The sequence below is a fragment of the Molothrus ater genome, chromosome 9, assembly GCF_012460135.2.
Source record: "Molothrus ater isolate BHLD 08-10-18 breed brown headed cowbird chromosome 9, BPBGC_Mater_1.1, whole genome shotgun sequence".
Taxonomy (NCBI): domain Eukaryota; kingdom Metazoa; phylum Chordata; class Aves; order Passeriformes; family Icteridae; genus Molothrus; species Molothrus ater.
In genome coordinates, this window is record NC_050486.2 from 19405713 (window position 1) to 19418701 (window position 12989).

Genomic DNA, 12989 nt, shown 5'->3' on the forward strand with positions numbered 1-12989 from the left:
TCTGCAGTGAAAGTTTTCCTGCAAAGAAAACTGCTTTGGGTTTTGTATCTACTAAGAAGTTAATATTTAGCACTGAGGAAAGTGTAACTTCAGTCAGAGGAAGGCACCTGTCTGTGAGTTTACTCAAGAGTGTTTGGTTTTGGCAAATGATGTGGGAGAATTTTCCTTGTTAATTCCTGACAGGTCTTTCAGAGAAAATGATGCAACTGTAGCTGGATGATGTAGAGGCGGTTGCTCTTTGAGTGCCTCACTGAAGGGTGGAGCTGGTTTTGCAGCAGATTAATGAGCTACTTTTTGTTTTAGTAAAGACTTTCAGTTTTGGGGAATTTTAACACAACTGCAGGAGGTAGTTTGGATCAGAATTGTGCTTACTTAAAAAGAATCTGAAAAGACAGAGAGTAGAATTGTTAGCCACTTATTTTAAAATACTACTTTGCATAATGCAGCAGGAGAATTCTGGTACCGTTTGAGGCTAAGAATTGACAGAGGCTTCAAGAAAGGGCTCAGTGTGTTTGTGTGCTTATGTAGCTTGCTGCTTTTTCAGATAAATACTTGGCTTTATTACAGTCATACAGGGTGAGAGAGCCTGTACAAACCTGTGGGAATAGTAGCTGTTCAAAACTTAAAAGAACATTTGCAGACATACAATTCAGTAAAAGGTCCTGTGGAAGTTGAAAGGGATGTGCAGTGGTTTGGGGAGAATGCAGTTCTGCAGCAAGTACCAGAATATGGAGTGTGCAACTGTGTATTTCAGGACTAGTATTTTCAATTTTTTTTCCCAGGCAATGAAAGATCCCAAAATCCCTATTTTTGTGTATTTCAGTACTTTTGATACTCACTTGATAAAACTGCAGTCTTATTCTTGGGCTTCAGAATATATTAATGCATAAAAACTGAATATGGAAGTTAAAGTAAATAGCTCAAAGTTAATCCATATCTTAGTACAAAAAAGTGCTGGGAAACCTTTTATTCTGAACAATTGGTTCAAAAACCCCTTTTCTCAAATTATAGTGCTACTCAGTAGCCACAGATCAGTATCATGTGATGTGTTTTTTGAATGATCCTGACATTCTTGTATTTTTACTTAATTCCACAAAGACCACTTCAGTGAGGTCATGTGAATGTTTTAATGAGGGAAGTAACTGAAGTTGAATATTCTTGGATTTGTGTTATTTTTCCCTAAATGTAAATTCATTTCTTTCCATTCTGACTAAATTATTTAAGGCCACCTCATTAAGATGATTTCTTTCTTGCCTTTACACATGTGAATCATTATTAAATTATCACTTCATTTAGATCTCCAACATTTGGTTACTTTTTACTTCTATGTATTTACATGTTTTAAATGAAAGTACTACTTTTTTCAATTTCATTTAGAAAATCAATTGCTTAAATACAATTGGAATAAATGAAGTAAAATGGCTCAAGAAAGAAAGGTTAAATACCTGCCCTTTTTTAGATGCAAATTTGTGCAGCTGCAGAGCCTCTGTTACTGCAGCTCTGTTAGCACAAGTTTGGGCACCTGCTGATGGAAACAGGCTTTTTGCTGTCCAGGGTAAATCCTCTCCCCAGGTATCCTTAAGCTGTTCTGTGTTGTTACAGCTGCATCTGCTGGCATCCTGCCTGTTTGATTTCCCTGGAGCCTGCAGGGCTCACACGTGCTGTGGGCAGGGTCTGGGTAAAAATCTTCATCCACAGCCACTGAACAGCCTGAGCCCTGCTGTTGTCCCAGGCAGCTCTGGTCTGGGCCACCACTTCTGTAAGCTGCTGCTGCTGGAGTTAGTTTTTCACCTGCTGAAGAATAGCCACATTAATTATCTTGCTTTATGCAGAGTTATTTTGATTAGAAGAAACTGGAGTACTTTCCCAGTAGTGAAAATATTCAGTACTGTTCAATATTAATGGCCTAATAAAACATTTTAGGTCTTCGTTCCATGTAAACCTGAATATATGCAGACAAATGAATGTAGTAATAATTCGTAACAGAATCATGTCCTATTGTTTTTAAACAAGCTCAGTATTTTAGTTTCAAACTTCAAAAAGTATAGCAATATTTTATAAATTTTTGTAAACCTTACATTTGACTGGACAGAAAATTACTTTCTCTCATGGAAAGGCAGTAGTTTAATGTCCAGGTAGAAACTTAAATTTTTGAAGATACAAAGCCTGTATTTTGCCTTAAAGCTGTTTACTTCTGTCCACTTAAAGCCTTAGCCAATTATTAGTGCAGTCAGTTGAAAAACTTGTATTACCTCGGTAAACTCTGGACCTTTCTGTAGTACACATGGAGTTAATTGTGCCAGGCTTGCTTGTTTTAGCAATAAGGGAACAGAAAGAAAATATACTGAAATACTGTACTAGTGAACTGCTCTTACCTGATGTTAGTATGTGTATTTTGTGCTGAACTAAATTACAGTTGTAATATTAAATGTCAGAAAACATTGGCGTGAAAAAAGTTAATAGATAATAATTTGCAACAACAGGGGCCATGGGTAGCTATGGGATTTCAGAAACTGAAGTGGGCAACTGTTACTTTTAGGCTAATAAAAGGTATTCAGTGTAGTTAACTGTTTTTGAAAGGCTGTGTTAAAATGTCATATGGTTTCCAGAGTCTGAGTTAGCTTTATGAAAACAGTTTGGAATGCACTCATTACTGGGTATGGGCATGACAGTCCCACCAGTGATGCTTGAACGTGTCTGTTAAATAGACACCCCAAATGGTCTGTGGCTCTGGGGGGACACTTTTGAGGGAACTCTGACATTTTCATTCAGCTTCTGTATTCTTAAGGGAATCTGGTTTGAATTTATTTTGCAAATTACTTATTCCTTGATTTGTTGTCACATTTCAAAAATTATTCTCATATTCTGCTCTGAGGTGGGGCTTCTATAAAATGCTGCATTTATAAACCATTCCTGTCCAGTGTTTGGATGGTTGAGGGAGATGTTAAAATTCTGTGGTAGCCACTTGTATTGGGGTAGAAGGAAGCTGATGTTGAAGAGAAATTAGCTCATTTTGTTTGTGGTATTTTAACTTTGTAAGCAAAGCCTGTTGGTTACAGCTGTTGAGAATATGAATACAGTTTGTCCCTGATACCATATTGTTTCAGCTGCTGTAAAATTTACCGGTTTAAAGGAAGCCACTGGAGAGTTAAATATATTTTCCCTTATGGGTTTATATAAATTCATATAGTCTTAAAATTAATTTATTTTTACTTTAATTCAGTAAAAATGTTTATGAAATGGTTCAGATAAGCTATGAAATCTGGTAGGTTCTGGCAGATAACCATGGCTAGTGTTTAGGTGGGGGGTGTCACTTGTAAAGGCAATTGCAGTAAGATGTTTTCCTTTGTCTCTGTAGTTATCAGAGACTGTTACAGACGATTGCTGTACTCGAGGCTCAACGTACTCAAGCAGTTCAAGACCTTGAAAGTTTAGGCAGACACCAGAGAGAAGCACTGAAAGATCCTATTGGATTTGTGGAAAGACTCCAGAAGAAGGTATTTCTATGGACTTTTCCTAAGTCTTCCTTGGAATTTTTTTTAAAAACTAGCAATTCAGCCTCTGTAGAAACTGAAGAATATACTTGCATAAAAAATACGAGCTTAAAATCTCTTAACTGCTGAGCAAAAATAGCTCTTTGCTTTCTTACTAGATCTATAAGACATAGGTCTTCAATGATTTTATCAGATATGCTTCCTTTCCTTTTTTTTGGTATGTAGAAATGAAATTGTTAAATTTCGAATTATAGTGTAGGTGTTTTAAGACCACTTGAAGTCTACACATGAGTGGTAGTATCAGATCAAAAAATTCTCATTTGAAGAATGGAATGTTGTGCTTGGAATGAATTTGGTAAGGCATGTTTAAAGAGCAGGAGATGTAGTCTTTATTCCAAACCCAAAGTGAACACTAGAAAACATACCTGAGTTACAGATAACAGAATTGAATATTGTCTGATAGAGGAGAATCCATTTCTATAAGGAAACATTTTCTTTTCAAGCTTTAAAAACCCCTGTAATAACAGGAGTACTGAAGAAATATTTTTAGCTTGAATCCTGTATCGCTGCAGCATCTACCACTGGCAAACAAGCTTACCTTCTAGTGTGACAGCAACATGTATTTCAGTGAAGAATGAAGTTATGGTTCTCTTTTCCTAGGTTTGTAGATACCTAGGTCACATGTAAGCCCCTTGGTTTCAGTGGTTGTCTTTCTTTTGAGATTAGTTAATAGCATGCATGATGAAAGAGTGTTGCATTTGCTAGTTATTTTATGGGGAAATACTAATGACAGTGTCAAGTACTCTGTTGTACTTTTGTCCAAAAAGGACCAAAGGAATGATAGTCTTGCAGTTGACCTTTAAATAAAGAGGTGAGCTTTGCAAGAGTTTTGTTACAGGCAGAAGACAGCAAAAGCAGTGCAAAATAGGCATAGATTTCTCTGATGGGAGGAGCTGAGGTATCAGGTGATAAAACTCTGGATCTTTTGGGTTCCTGGGTTAAGAAAGGTGCACATTCTCACCTAATGGTATGCTTAATAAAAGACAGTCAGAAACAGGTTATTGAAGTGTCAAACACCTGATTTCAGCTGTGAAATGCAGTCTTTAAAGTTTTATGCTCAATAAGCCATCATTGACCGTGCCGCTGCATATTTTATATGCACTGTTGTGTATAATTCTTGAAAGATCTCACCTTCTCTTTAAAATAACTGTGCTGCATGGCACTTCAGAAATTCTGGTTTTCCATTCTTCTGTCAAATAAAAAGCATTATTGGGCTTTAGAGCATTTCGGTATTTGTAGGTTTTTGTTTGGATATAAAGTGATTGCATTAAATATTGCTTTTTACTTTTCATTCTTATTTTTTCAGGTTGATATGGGTCTTCCATTTCCTCAGAGAGTTGTTCAGCTCCCTGAGATTGCCTGGGACCAATACACCACTAGCCTTGGAAACTTCGAGAGGGAGTTCAAAAACCGAAAACGTAACAGTAGGAGAGTGAAGCTGATTTTTGACAAAGGTAAAAGGAAGTGAGCATATGTTACAAGAAAGAAATGACCAGTGTGGAAGTTCAATAATTCTCCCTTTGTGTTGCTTACAGTAGGTATCCCTGCAAGACCAAAAAGTCCTTTGGATCCCAAGAAGGATGGAGAGTCTGTTTTGTACTCTGTCTTGCCTTTAAGTGATGGTCCAGAAGGTTCCACAAACAGTCGTCCACAGGTAGTTGTTCAAAAGGAAAGAAAAAAATTACAAAATAGTAAATTCAATTTTTTTTTCCTCTTTTGAGTATGGAGTGTCTTAACTGTTACTTCAAATGTTCATGTTGGTGATGACATGCCATTCCTGTACTCAAATCTTGGAACTAAACTTTGGTTTCAACAAATTTTGTTTTGAAGTCTCATGCTTTGGTTTGGTTTTGGTTTAACTTAAGTAGGAAGAGGTTCAAATCTATTATCCCAGCTATAACTTTTCTAAACAGATATTCCATTTTATGTCCTGTATTTGAGCAGATGATAAGAGGGCGACTTTGCGATGAGACCAAACCTGAAACTTTTAATCAGCTGTGGACTGTAGAGGAACAGGTAACCAGAAACTTTGATTTTGTAGCTGTGGCAACATACATGAGCATAAAAGCAAATTGTGTGATAATGTTTATAGCACTTGGGAGATCAGAATCATGTATTTAAATATTTGACAGCTCATAACTGTACTTGGAAAAATGTGTTTATTCCTTTTTGCTGTTGATTTAGAAAAAACTGGAGCAGTTGCTTTTGAAGTATCCACCAGAGGAGGTAGAGTCCCGACGGTGGCAGAAGATAGCAGATGAACTGGGAAATAGAACAGCAAAGCAGGTAACATGTAAAACACTTTTAGAAGTAATCCCTTATCTTCACTTTTATTTTTAATATCAGTAAAGAAAATTCAGTGTATTTTCAGTAATCACTTCATTTTAAGAACGTAGCAGCAGGGCCTGCATTTCACCAATAACAATGGATCTCAAATACAGAATGTTAAATGTGCCCCAAAGCCCATGGCAAAGCCAAACCTAGTTGTTCATTAAGATCTTTACAGCATTAATTTAATTCTATACAGCAAGTGCAGTGACACCAGCTGTGTTCAGGCTGAGTTACACTGTAGTGCCCAATTTCCTGCACCTCAGTACTCTAGAATGGGCAGACATGTAAATATCACAGACAGAAGAAGGACACCGATGAGGAGACACCAAGTATTTCTGCATCTGACTTGTTGGAATTTTTCCCCTAAGATGACAGAATTTCTCCATTTTGACCAGAAGTAAAAAATACTGGTGTTCTGTGTTTACAGTATTTTAATTTCATTTATTTCATTTGTATATTTCAGATAAAAATATAATTCAGTACTTCAGTATACTGGATTGCCTAATTTCTGATCATATCTATATTTTTCCACATCTGAAGAAATAGACATGCTGATTTCATAATGGGAACCTACTTTCTGTGTGCTAACCATGGATAACGTATTTGGCATTGCTAAGAAGGAGTTTAGCTGCAGCTGGAAGTTATCTAGTACTAAAGTTCTTTCTATCACAATTTTTGAAAGATCTTCTTTGTATTTTTAAAGAAGGGTAATTTTTTTCTCTGAAAGCTGTCAAAGCATCTGGAAATAGCACAAATGCAGCACTGCAAAATAGGTACCAGTTAGAGTAGTTGTCGCAAAGTAGAATCCAGAGGATTTCATTTCCTGTTATTCTGAATCAATGTAGCAACCCTGGCAAAACTTTGAAGACCAGTTACATTTCATTTGACATTGAGTTTGTTGCATGTTGGTTTTTTCTAGGTTGCCAGTAGAGTGCAGAAATATTTTATTAAACTGACTAAAGCTGGTATTCCAGTTCCAGGAAGAACACCAAACTTATATTTATATTCCAAAAAGGTGAGACAATATTACAGAATCCTGTGTTTCTGTTTGCATTTATGTGAAAGTTGAGTTGGAATCAGTAATACTTTTAATGGATTAATAAAGTTACTTAATGAGGTAATCCCTTTCTTTTGCCAGTAGTACTATGGAGTGAATTGGATGTTAATTCTGGTTTCACAATGGCAGCTCTTGGGAAGGTGAAGTGTTCAGGTTGCAGCTGAACAGGCAGAGTAGAATGATGGTCTTGGGGTACTTCTTCCTCATTTGTGAGTTTACCATAACTGATCAGGAAGTGATAATAAAAGCCCTGTTGGAAGAAGATAAGGAGCCCTATAATTCAAACTGTACAGTAATCTAATTAATAAAGCCATAGAAAATGATGTACAGCTGAGCATGCTGAATTAGCTCAGGCATAGACTTAAGGCCAAAATGTCCATTAAAATACAGTGCTTTTCTGATCTTAGAATGGATGAGAAAAAATATGGTTCCAAAAAATCTTAATTTACAAAAGGAAAGACTAAATTTCTGTGCAGATCAGTCACATATTTTGATTTAAATAATCTTTAAGGTGCTCTTGGGTACTAATAAGATCTATAGACAGTAAAAGAGGACAGTCTCAAGTTTCATGGGTGTTTTATTTATTTGGTTTGGGTGGGTTTTTTTGTTTACTTGGTATTTACAAAACTTCTTCAAAACCCCTTACCAGTGGCATTTTATAGAGTAACATTTCCGGTTTGCATCCAGGTATCCATGATGTTTTCTGATAAATATTTAATAGAGTAAACTTTCCATTGATTCTACAGAAAGGCAGACTTGCAGATTTAGTTCTTTGCAAGGTTAGAAACAAAAGTTGCTGTCCATGGGTTGATACAAAGATCTACCACAGCTGGTGTGTAATGATTTAAAGTGTTACACACCCTTAGTTGTCTCCAGGTAATGTCTGAAGTTACTGCAAACAGTAAGCGCTTGTGTTGGGCCCTTTCCAGTTTGCCATCCATCATGGTAATACCATTTTACTTTCACCAGGGTTTTAATCTACTATTGTGCTCTATAAACAGGCAGGGAAGGTGCAGACATGACTGTCTGCCACCTTGTCTATTGGAAAAGTGCTTTCTGGCAGAAGAACCAAAAAACCAGCTGGAAACAGTGATACCTTAAATACTGTGGAGATTCATCTGTCAGAAATCCAAATTACAGAAACGGTTTGGGTTAATTTCTGTAGTATAGTAATACTGTGTGGCTGATTTCAACAGGCATTGAAAATTTAGTTCTGAAAATTGTAATTGTTTGAGTTCTTTTTGTCACTCTACCACTTATAATTACCTTGGTCACACCTTTTGTTCTTTCCTGTTAATTTTGTTTGGAAAGACCATCATTACAGAATGTGTGTAATGTTGTCAGGCAGCAGATCACTGTATTTCATAAATATTAGGAGTACTTAATCAGTTGATATGGGACATTTTAACTGTATTTTTCACTAATTTGAACAGTGATTGCACTGTGGGTAAATCCAGTATAATCAAGAGTGAAACATATCTTCTGTAAAATTCTTAACAATCTCACATTGCAAGAGTAATAGTCCCATCATACAGATTTTTCTTAGGCTTCTATCTAGAAGATATCCAATACTTAGTTCAGTTTTTGCACTGTGATTCACATCCTTACTGGCAGGTCATAAGAGTAAGGTCGTTCTGCCCCGGTTTGTATTTAAGCAGGATCCCTGTGTTGTATTTGTATCCTGTGTAAGAAATAAAGCAGATGAAAAAGTGAAACCAATAGTGTATGTGGAGAAATTGAGCTCTCAGCCTGCTGATAGAGCTGTCTGCTTTGAGCACAGATTGACAGCACCATACCAGGTTTCTTACTCCCAGGTCTCCAGTGGAGATATGATGTGGCAGAAAGGAAATGCAAGGGCTGTTGGGAGCCTGGGTCATGCCTGTCAGAATTTTGATATTGAGTAACTGTAACTGCAGTGTATCTGCAGTAAAGCCAGTAATAGAAGTTTGAAACTGGATGCTAATACTTAAAGCACATACCTATGGGAAAATAAGAAACATAGATATCTTTAATGTAAAGATTTGTGTCAAAAGGGGTGCTTCATAAGAAAATGCTTACATTTCTCCATGGGGATTGTTCAGGATGCTTACTTAAAATGGTTACTGGAGAGGTTACAAACCTGTTCAGTTTTTGAACATCTTGTTGAAGTTAACTTTGTATGTCTACTCATATGACATATGTCTCTTCTAACTAATGATACTGGAAATTAAGCAGGATGCATCAGTTTATTTTCCTGTATAACCATTACCTACTGCTGGTGAAAATAAAACTGGATCAGAGACTTATGACTCTAGTATTCAGTTCTTCAATTATGGCTTATCATTTTCAATTTAATCCTTATATAATATCATTAGTGCACCTGCTTTTAAGCCTGATCTAGAGATATATTTCCCACAGGGAAAATGATCTTTAACTGTCTACTTTTAAGTAATATTTTAGTTCATTCTTCACCAAAGGAAGATAATTCAAATCCTGAGTTCAATTTGTAGGTCACAGCACTGTCATGCATGGCAGTGCTGCTGTATAAGCATAGTCACAGTTTTCCTTTCCTGACTCCAGATCTAGTATTGAATGCAGATCTGTTTTCTATTAACAAAAAATGTGAATCACTGTGTCAGCTCAGGCTGAAATCTCATCTGTACATGGATGTATTTTAGAGAGGTTTGAAATCTTAAGGGAAATCATAAAAGCACCAAAACTCAGGTAGCTGGTGATCATAAGGCAGAAAGTGGAAAAATCCAACACAATAGATATAATACATTAGTCTTAGAAGAAATTCTTGTTGTTTTTGCACTGTAGTAGCTCTGCAGATCAGAGGTAACACCTTCCAGTTGTTACTACAGACTTCATCTCTTCCATTAAGATCAAACAGAGCTAATCTCAATTCCTCCTGGTACTTCTGTCTGCATCGATGCATTCCATCTAAATCATTGGTGTCATCTGTGCCTTTAGTTTTTAAACTGTGCACAACTGTAAAATAAGGCTACATCCCTCTTTAGAGATAAAGGCTTCTACTAGAATATTACAGGTTTGTAACTGATACAGGAACCTTTTGGGGTAAAAGCTCTTGCTAAAAAAGGAGAAAGTACTAACTATTGCAAGTATTCCTTTTGTTTTAGCTGTATGAGCAGCTAGGCACTGTGTAAAACAATCCTCACTTTTATGATTGTTAGGAAAAACACTTTTCATGTTTACATTTTTGATTCACACTGTAGGGTTTTTTTAAGTCGAGGAATGTAAGTTTTGACATTAAATGTCAAACTGCTAGTCTGGAAAGCAGCTAAGTAAGGGGTTGAGTCAGTTTCATTCACCCCAAATTCTTCTTTTTGATATTTAATATTCTCCCACTGGGGAATAAGTAATAGGGGCTGAGTGCCTTTAAGTAACTTCTTTTAAAAGTGGCATCATTCTACACCTTCAGACAGTATTAAAGTTGAAATTTTCTAGATGTGCGCTAATGGAGTAATGTATTCCATCTAATGTTTTTTATGTTCCTTTTTCTTGCAGTGGAAATGAAAACCTTTAGGGAGCAGTTCTTTCTAACTCTTAGAATCCTCTTTTTATTGCAATGAATTGCTTTATCCCTCCTGCACTAGGACAATAGGTCTAGACATGGTTTTTTTTCTAAGGCACAAGTACAAGAAGTCGATAAGTGCCAGGCATGGACCTTTTGTCTCTTGGACCTGTGCAAAATTACTTCCTTGCTTGGTCTCACACACTGCTGGAAGTTTTTTAATATTTTTGCTCTCTGGTCCTCAGTCTTCAAAACTGTAACAGCCTTACTTTGTGTTTTACTCTTGCTGTCAGTCTCACCTGTTTAGGTGGGGTTTTATGGTAAGGGCTCTATCTTTGCTGCATTTTTACCAAAGTACTGCACTCTTTATTGGATTCCATTTGCTATGGGGGAAAAGAACTGCAGCTGTGGTACAGAGATATAAATATAAGTAGTTGGAAACATTATAGAATATTTCATGTGAAAGAACAAATTCCAGGCAAAGTTTTGTCAATGAGGATTATTTATTTAAATGATAGCCAAGGAATGTTTCTTAAAATATACCATTTTTTCACTGTAGTCATCAAGTAGACGGCAACATCCTTTAAATAAACATCTTTTCAAACCTTCAACTTTCATGACATCTCATGAACCTCCAGTTTATATGGATGAAGATGATGACAGATGCAGTTTTCACAGCCATATGGACACTGCAGCAGAAGAAGAAGTGTCGGTATGTCATTTAATCAGTCAGAGAATGTCTTGCTTGCTGTCATTTTGACCTTGTTTAGTGTTTAACAGATAAGGCATCTTCACCATAAAATATCATCAAGGAAGTTTTAAATTGTAATGAGATTCATGAGCCATTTTGAATTATAAATACATTATTACTATAACAGCTTCTGACAGCAAAGAATTTAGACCAAATCAGGAAGGAAATCTGTAAGTCATAAACAGTTTTGTCCTGTAATATCTCGAAGAAGTTCTAGTTGCATATTTTTAGTAAGTGATCTGGTATGAGAGAGGTTTGAAAATCATGTAGATTATATAGTTGGGATTCTGGTTAAAGATGTGTTTTAGAAAGGTTACATAGAGTCCTGGTAAAATTCAAATGCTATTGGCGTCACTGGGGTTTTTTATCTTCTACTGGCTGAATTAATTATGAATTTTGTAAAATCCACTTCAAAGTGTGAACTAACAGAGTGAATTGGCAATCAGCAAGCATATTTATATATTCTTAGAGGCACATTCTAGTAGACATCCTAACCCAGTGAATTGCTGCATCATGGAGTGTACTACTTTCCTAATTTATCCCATGCAATAATACAACAGGAATTTAGACATATGTTGTTCCCATTTCCATACAGAATCGTAGAAGGACTATATCCTACTGCTTGGGAGCTGGGCAAGTTTCACAGCTGGTGTGAATCACTGTGGTTTTCCTGTTTTCCTTAGACTGAAGAACCTGACTAGTTAATTTTTTTTTTTTTTTTTGTGAGCCTAGTGACATCTTGTGTGTGAAAACCTTGTTGCATAACACAAGTATTGAGGCCACCCACTATCAGTCCATTCATTTTCTTTACTGACTTTTTTACCTGCACTGCATAGTATTCCTTACGTACTACATTTACTTATTTATTTCCTAGTCTTAAATCCCATCTGTGCTCATTTTCTGTGTTCTCTCTGCGATGGTCTTCCAGCTCTTCCACAGCCATTCCTGATAACTTTGGATATTCCAATAAGAATCTTAAAAGGCCTGGAAAGCAAAATGCGTGTTAGAAGAGATGCAGTGCAACCTCTTTTTGAGCTAACATGCTTTTGTTCTGTATTGGTTTTAAATACATATTTTCTAATTGTTCTGTACAGTTTCCTGAAACATTTTGGTTTTGCCATGGTGCCCTAACTCATAATTAATGTGGGGACCATAGCAGTGATAAGAGTGGTCATGTGCCACGCAGTGACATCTTTTTAATTTGGCATAATCTTTTCTTCCTTCACTAGAGTAACATTTCCAGATAGATCCAGTTCTGGCTTTCAGGAAGGTAGAAAGACACAGGGGAGCTCAGTTACCCAAAAGATCCCCACAATCAGTACAAAATAATAGCAATTTGGAAGCAAAAAGGGATTGTAAACTATATTCAAAATGAAGGCTTCTATTCTAGTGTTACAAGTCAGATCTCTTAGTGACAGTCGTTGTCTTGGAGAAAAATACTTTGTGTCATTTAGCAGAAGAAAAGCAGTGTAGCAGGAAAAAATGGTTTTCTTTGATTTCACAGTGGAATTACCACATGCTTTTCCTGTGTAAAGACAAAAAGATTTGCCTGATTATTACCAGTCATAACTATTCCTGAAAAATATGTTTTGGTATAAACGAGTTATTTTCAAGTGAAGACCCACTATTGCTAACAGAGTTCATTTACTTTTCAGTTATTATTTCTTAATTTTGTGAGTAGTCTATAATTATTCTAGAACACAGCTATTTACTATTCCAGAATGAATTGTCCACACAGGGAGCTATTAAAGCACATTTTATTCAGTAACCATTTATTGTGTG

General features: G+C 36.2%; 1 protein-coding gene across 3 annotated transcripts in view; it reads left to right on the forward strand.

Moving 5' to 3' along the window:
* Positions 1–12989, forward strand: part of ZZZ3 (zinc finger ZZ-type containing 3) — a 56617-nt gene that overhangs the window by 38165 nt on the left and 5463 nt on the right. For 2 of the 3 annotated variants that reach the window (XM_036387907.2, XM_036387909.1), the window contains exons 4-10: positions 3359–3497; positions 4861–5008; positions 5090–5208; positions 5499–5570; positions 5739–5840; positions 6805–6900; positions 11016–11168. In XM_036387907.2, coding sequence (XP_036243800.1) covers positions 3359–3497; positions 4861–5008; positions 5090–5208; positions 5499–5570; positions 5739–5840; positions 6805–6900; positions 11016–11168 — 829 coding nt within the window. The remainder of the gene's footprint in view (positions 1–3358; positions 3498–4860; positions 5009–5089; positions 5209–5498; positions 5571–5738; positions 5841–6804; positions 6901–11015; positions 11169–12989) is intronic. The other variant, XM_036387910.2, reaches the window with a different exon arrangement.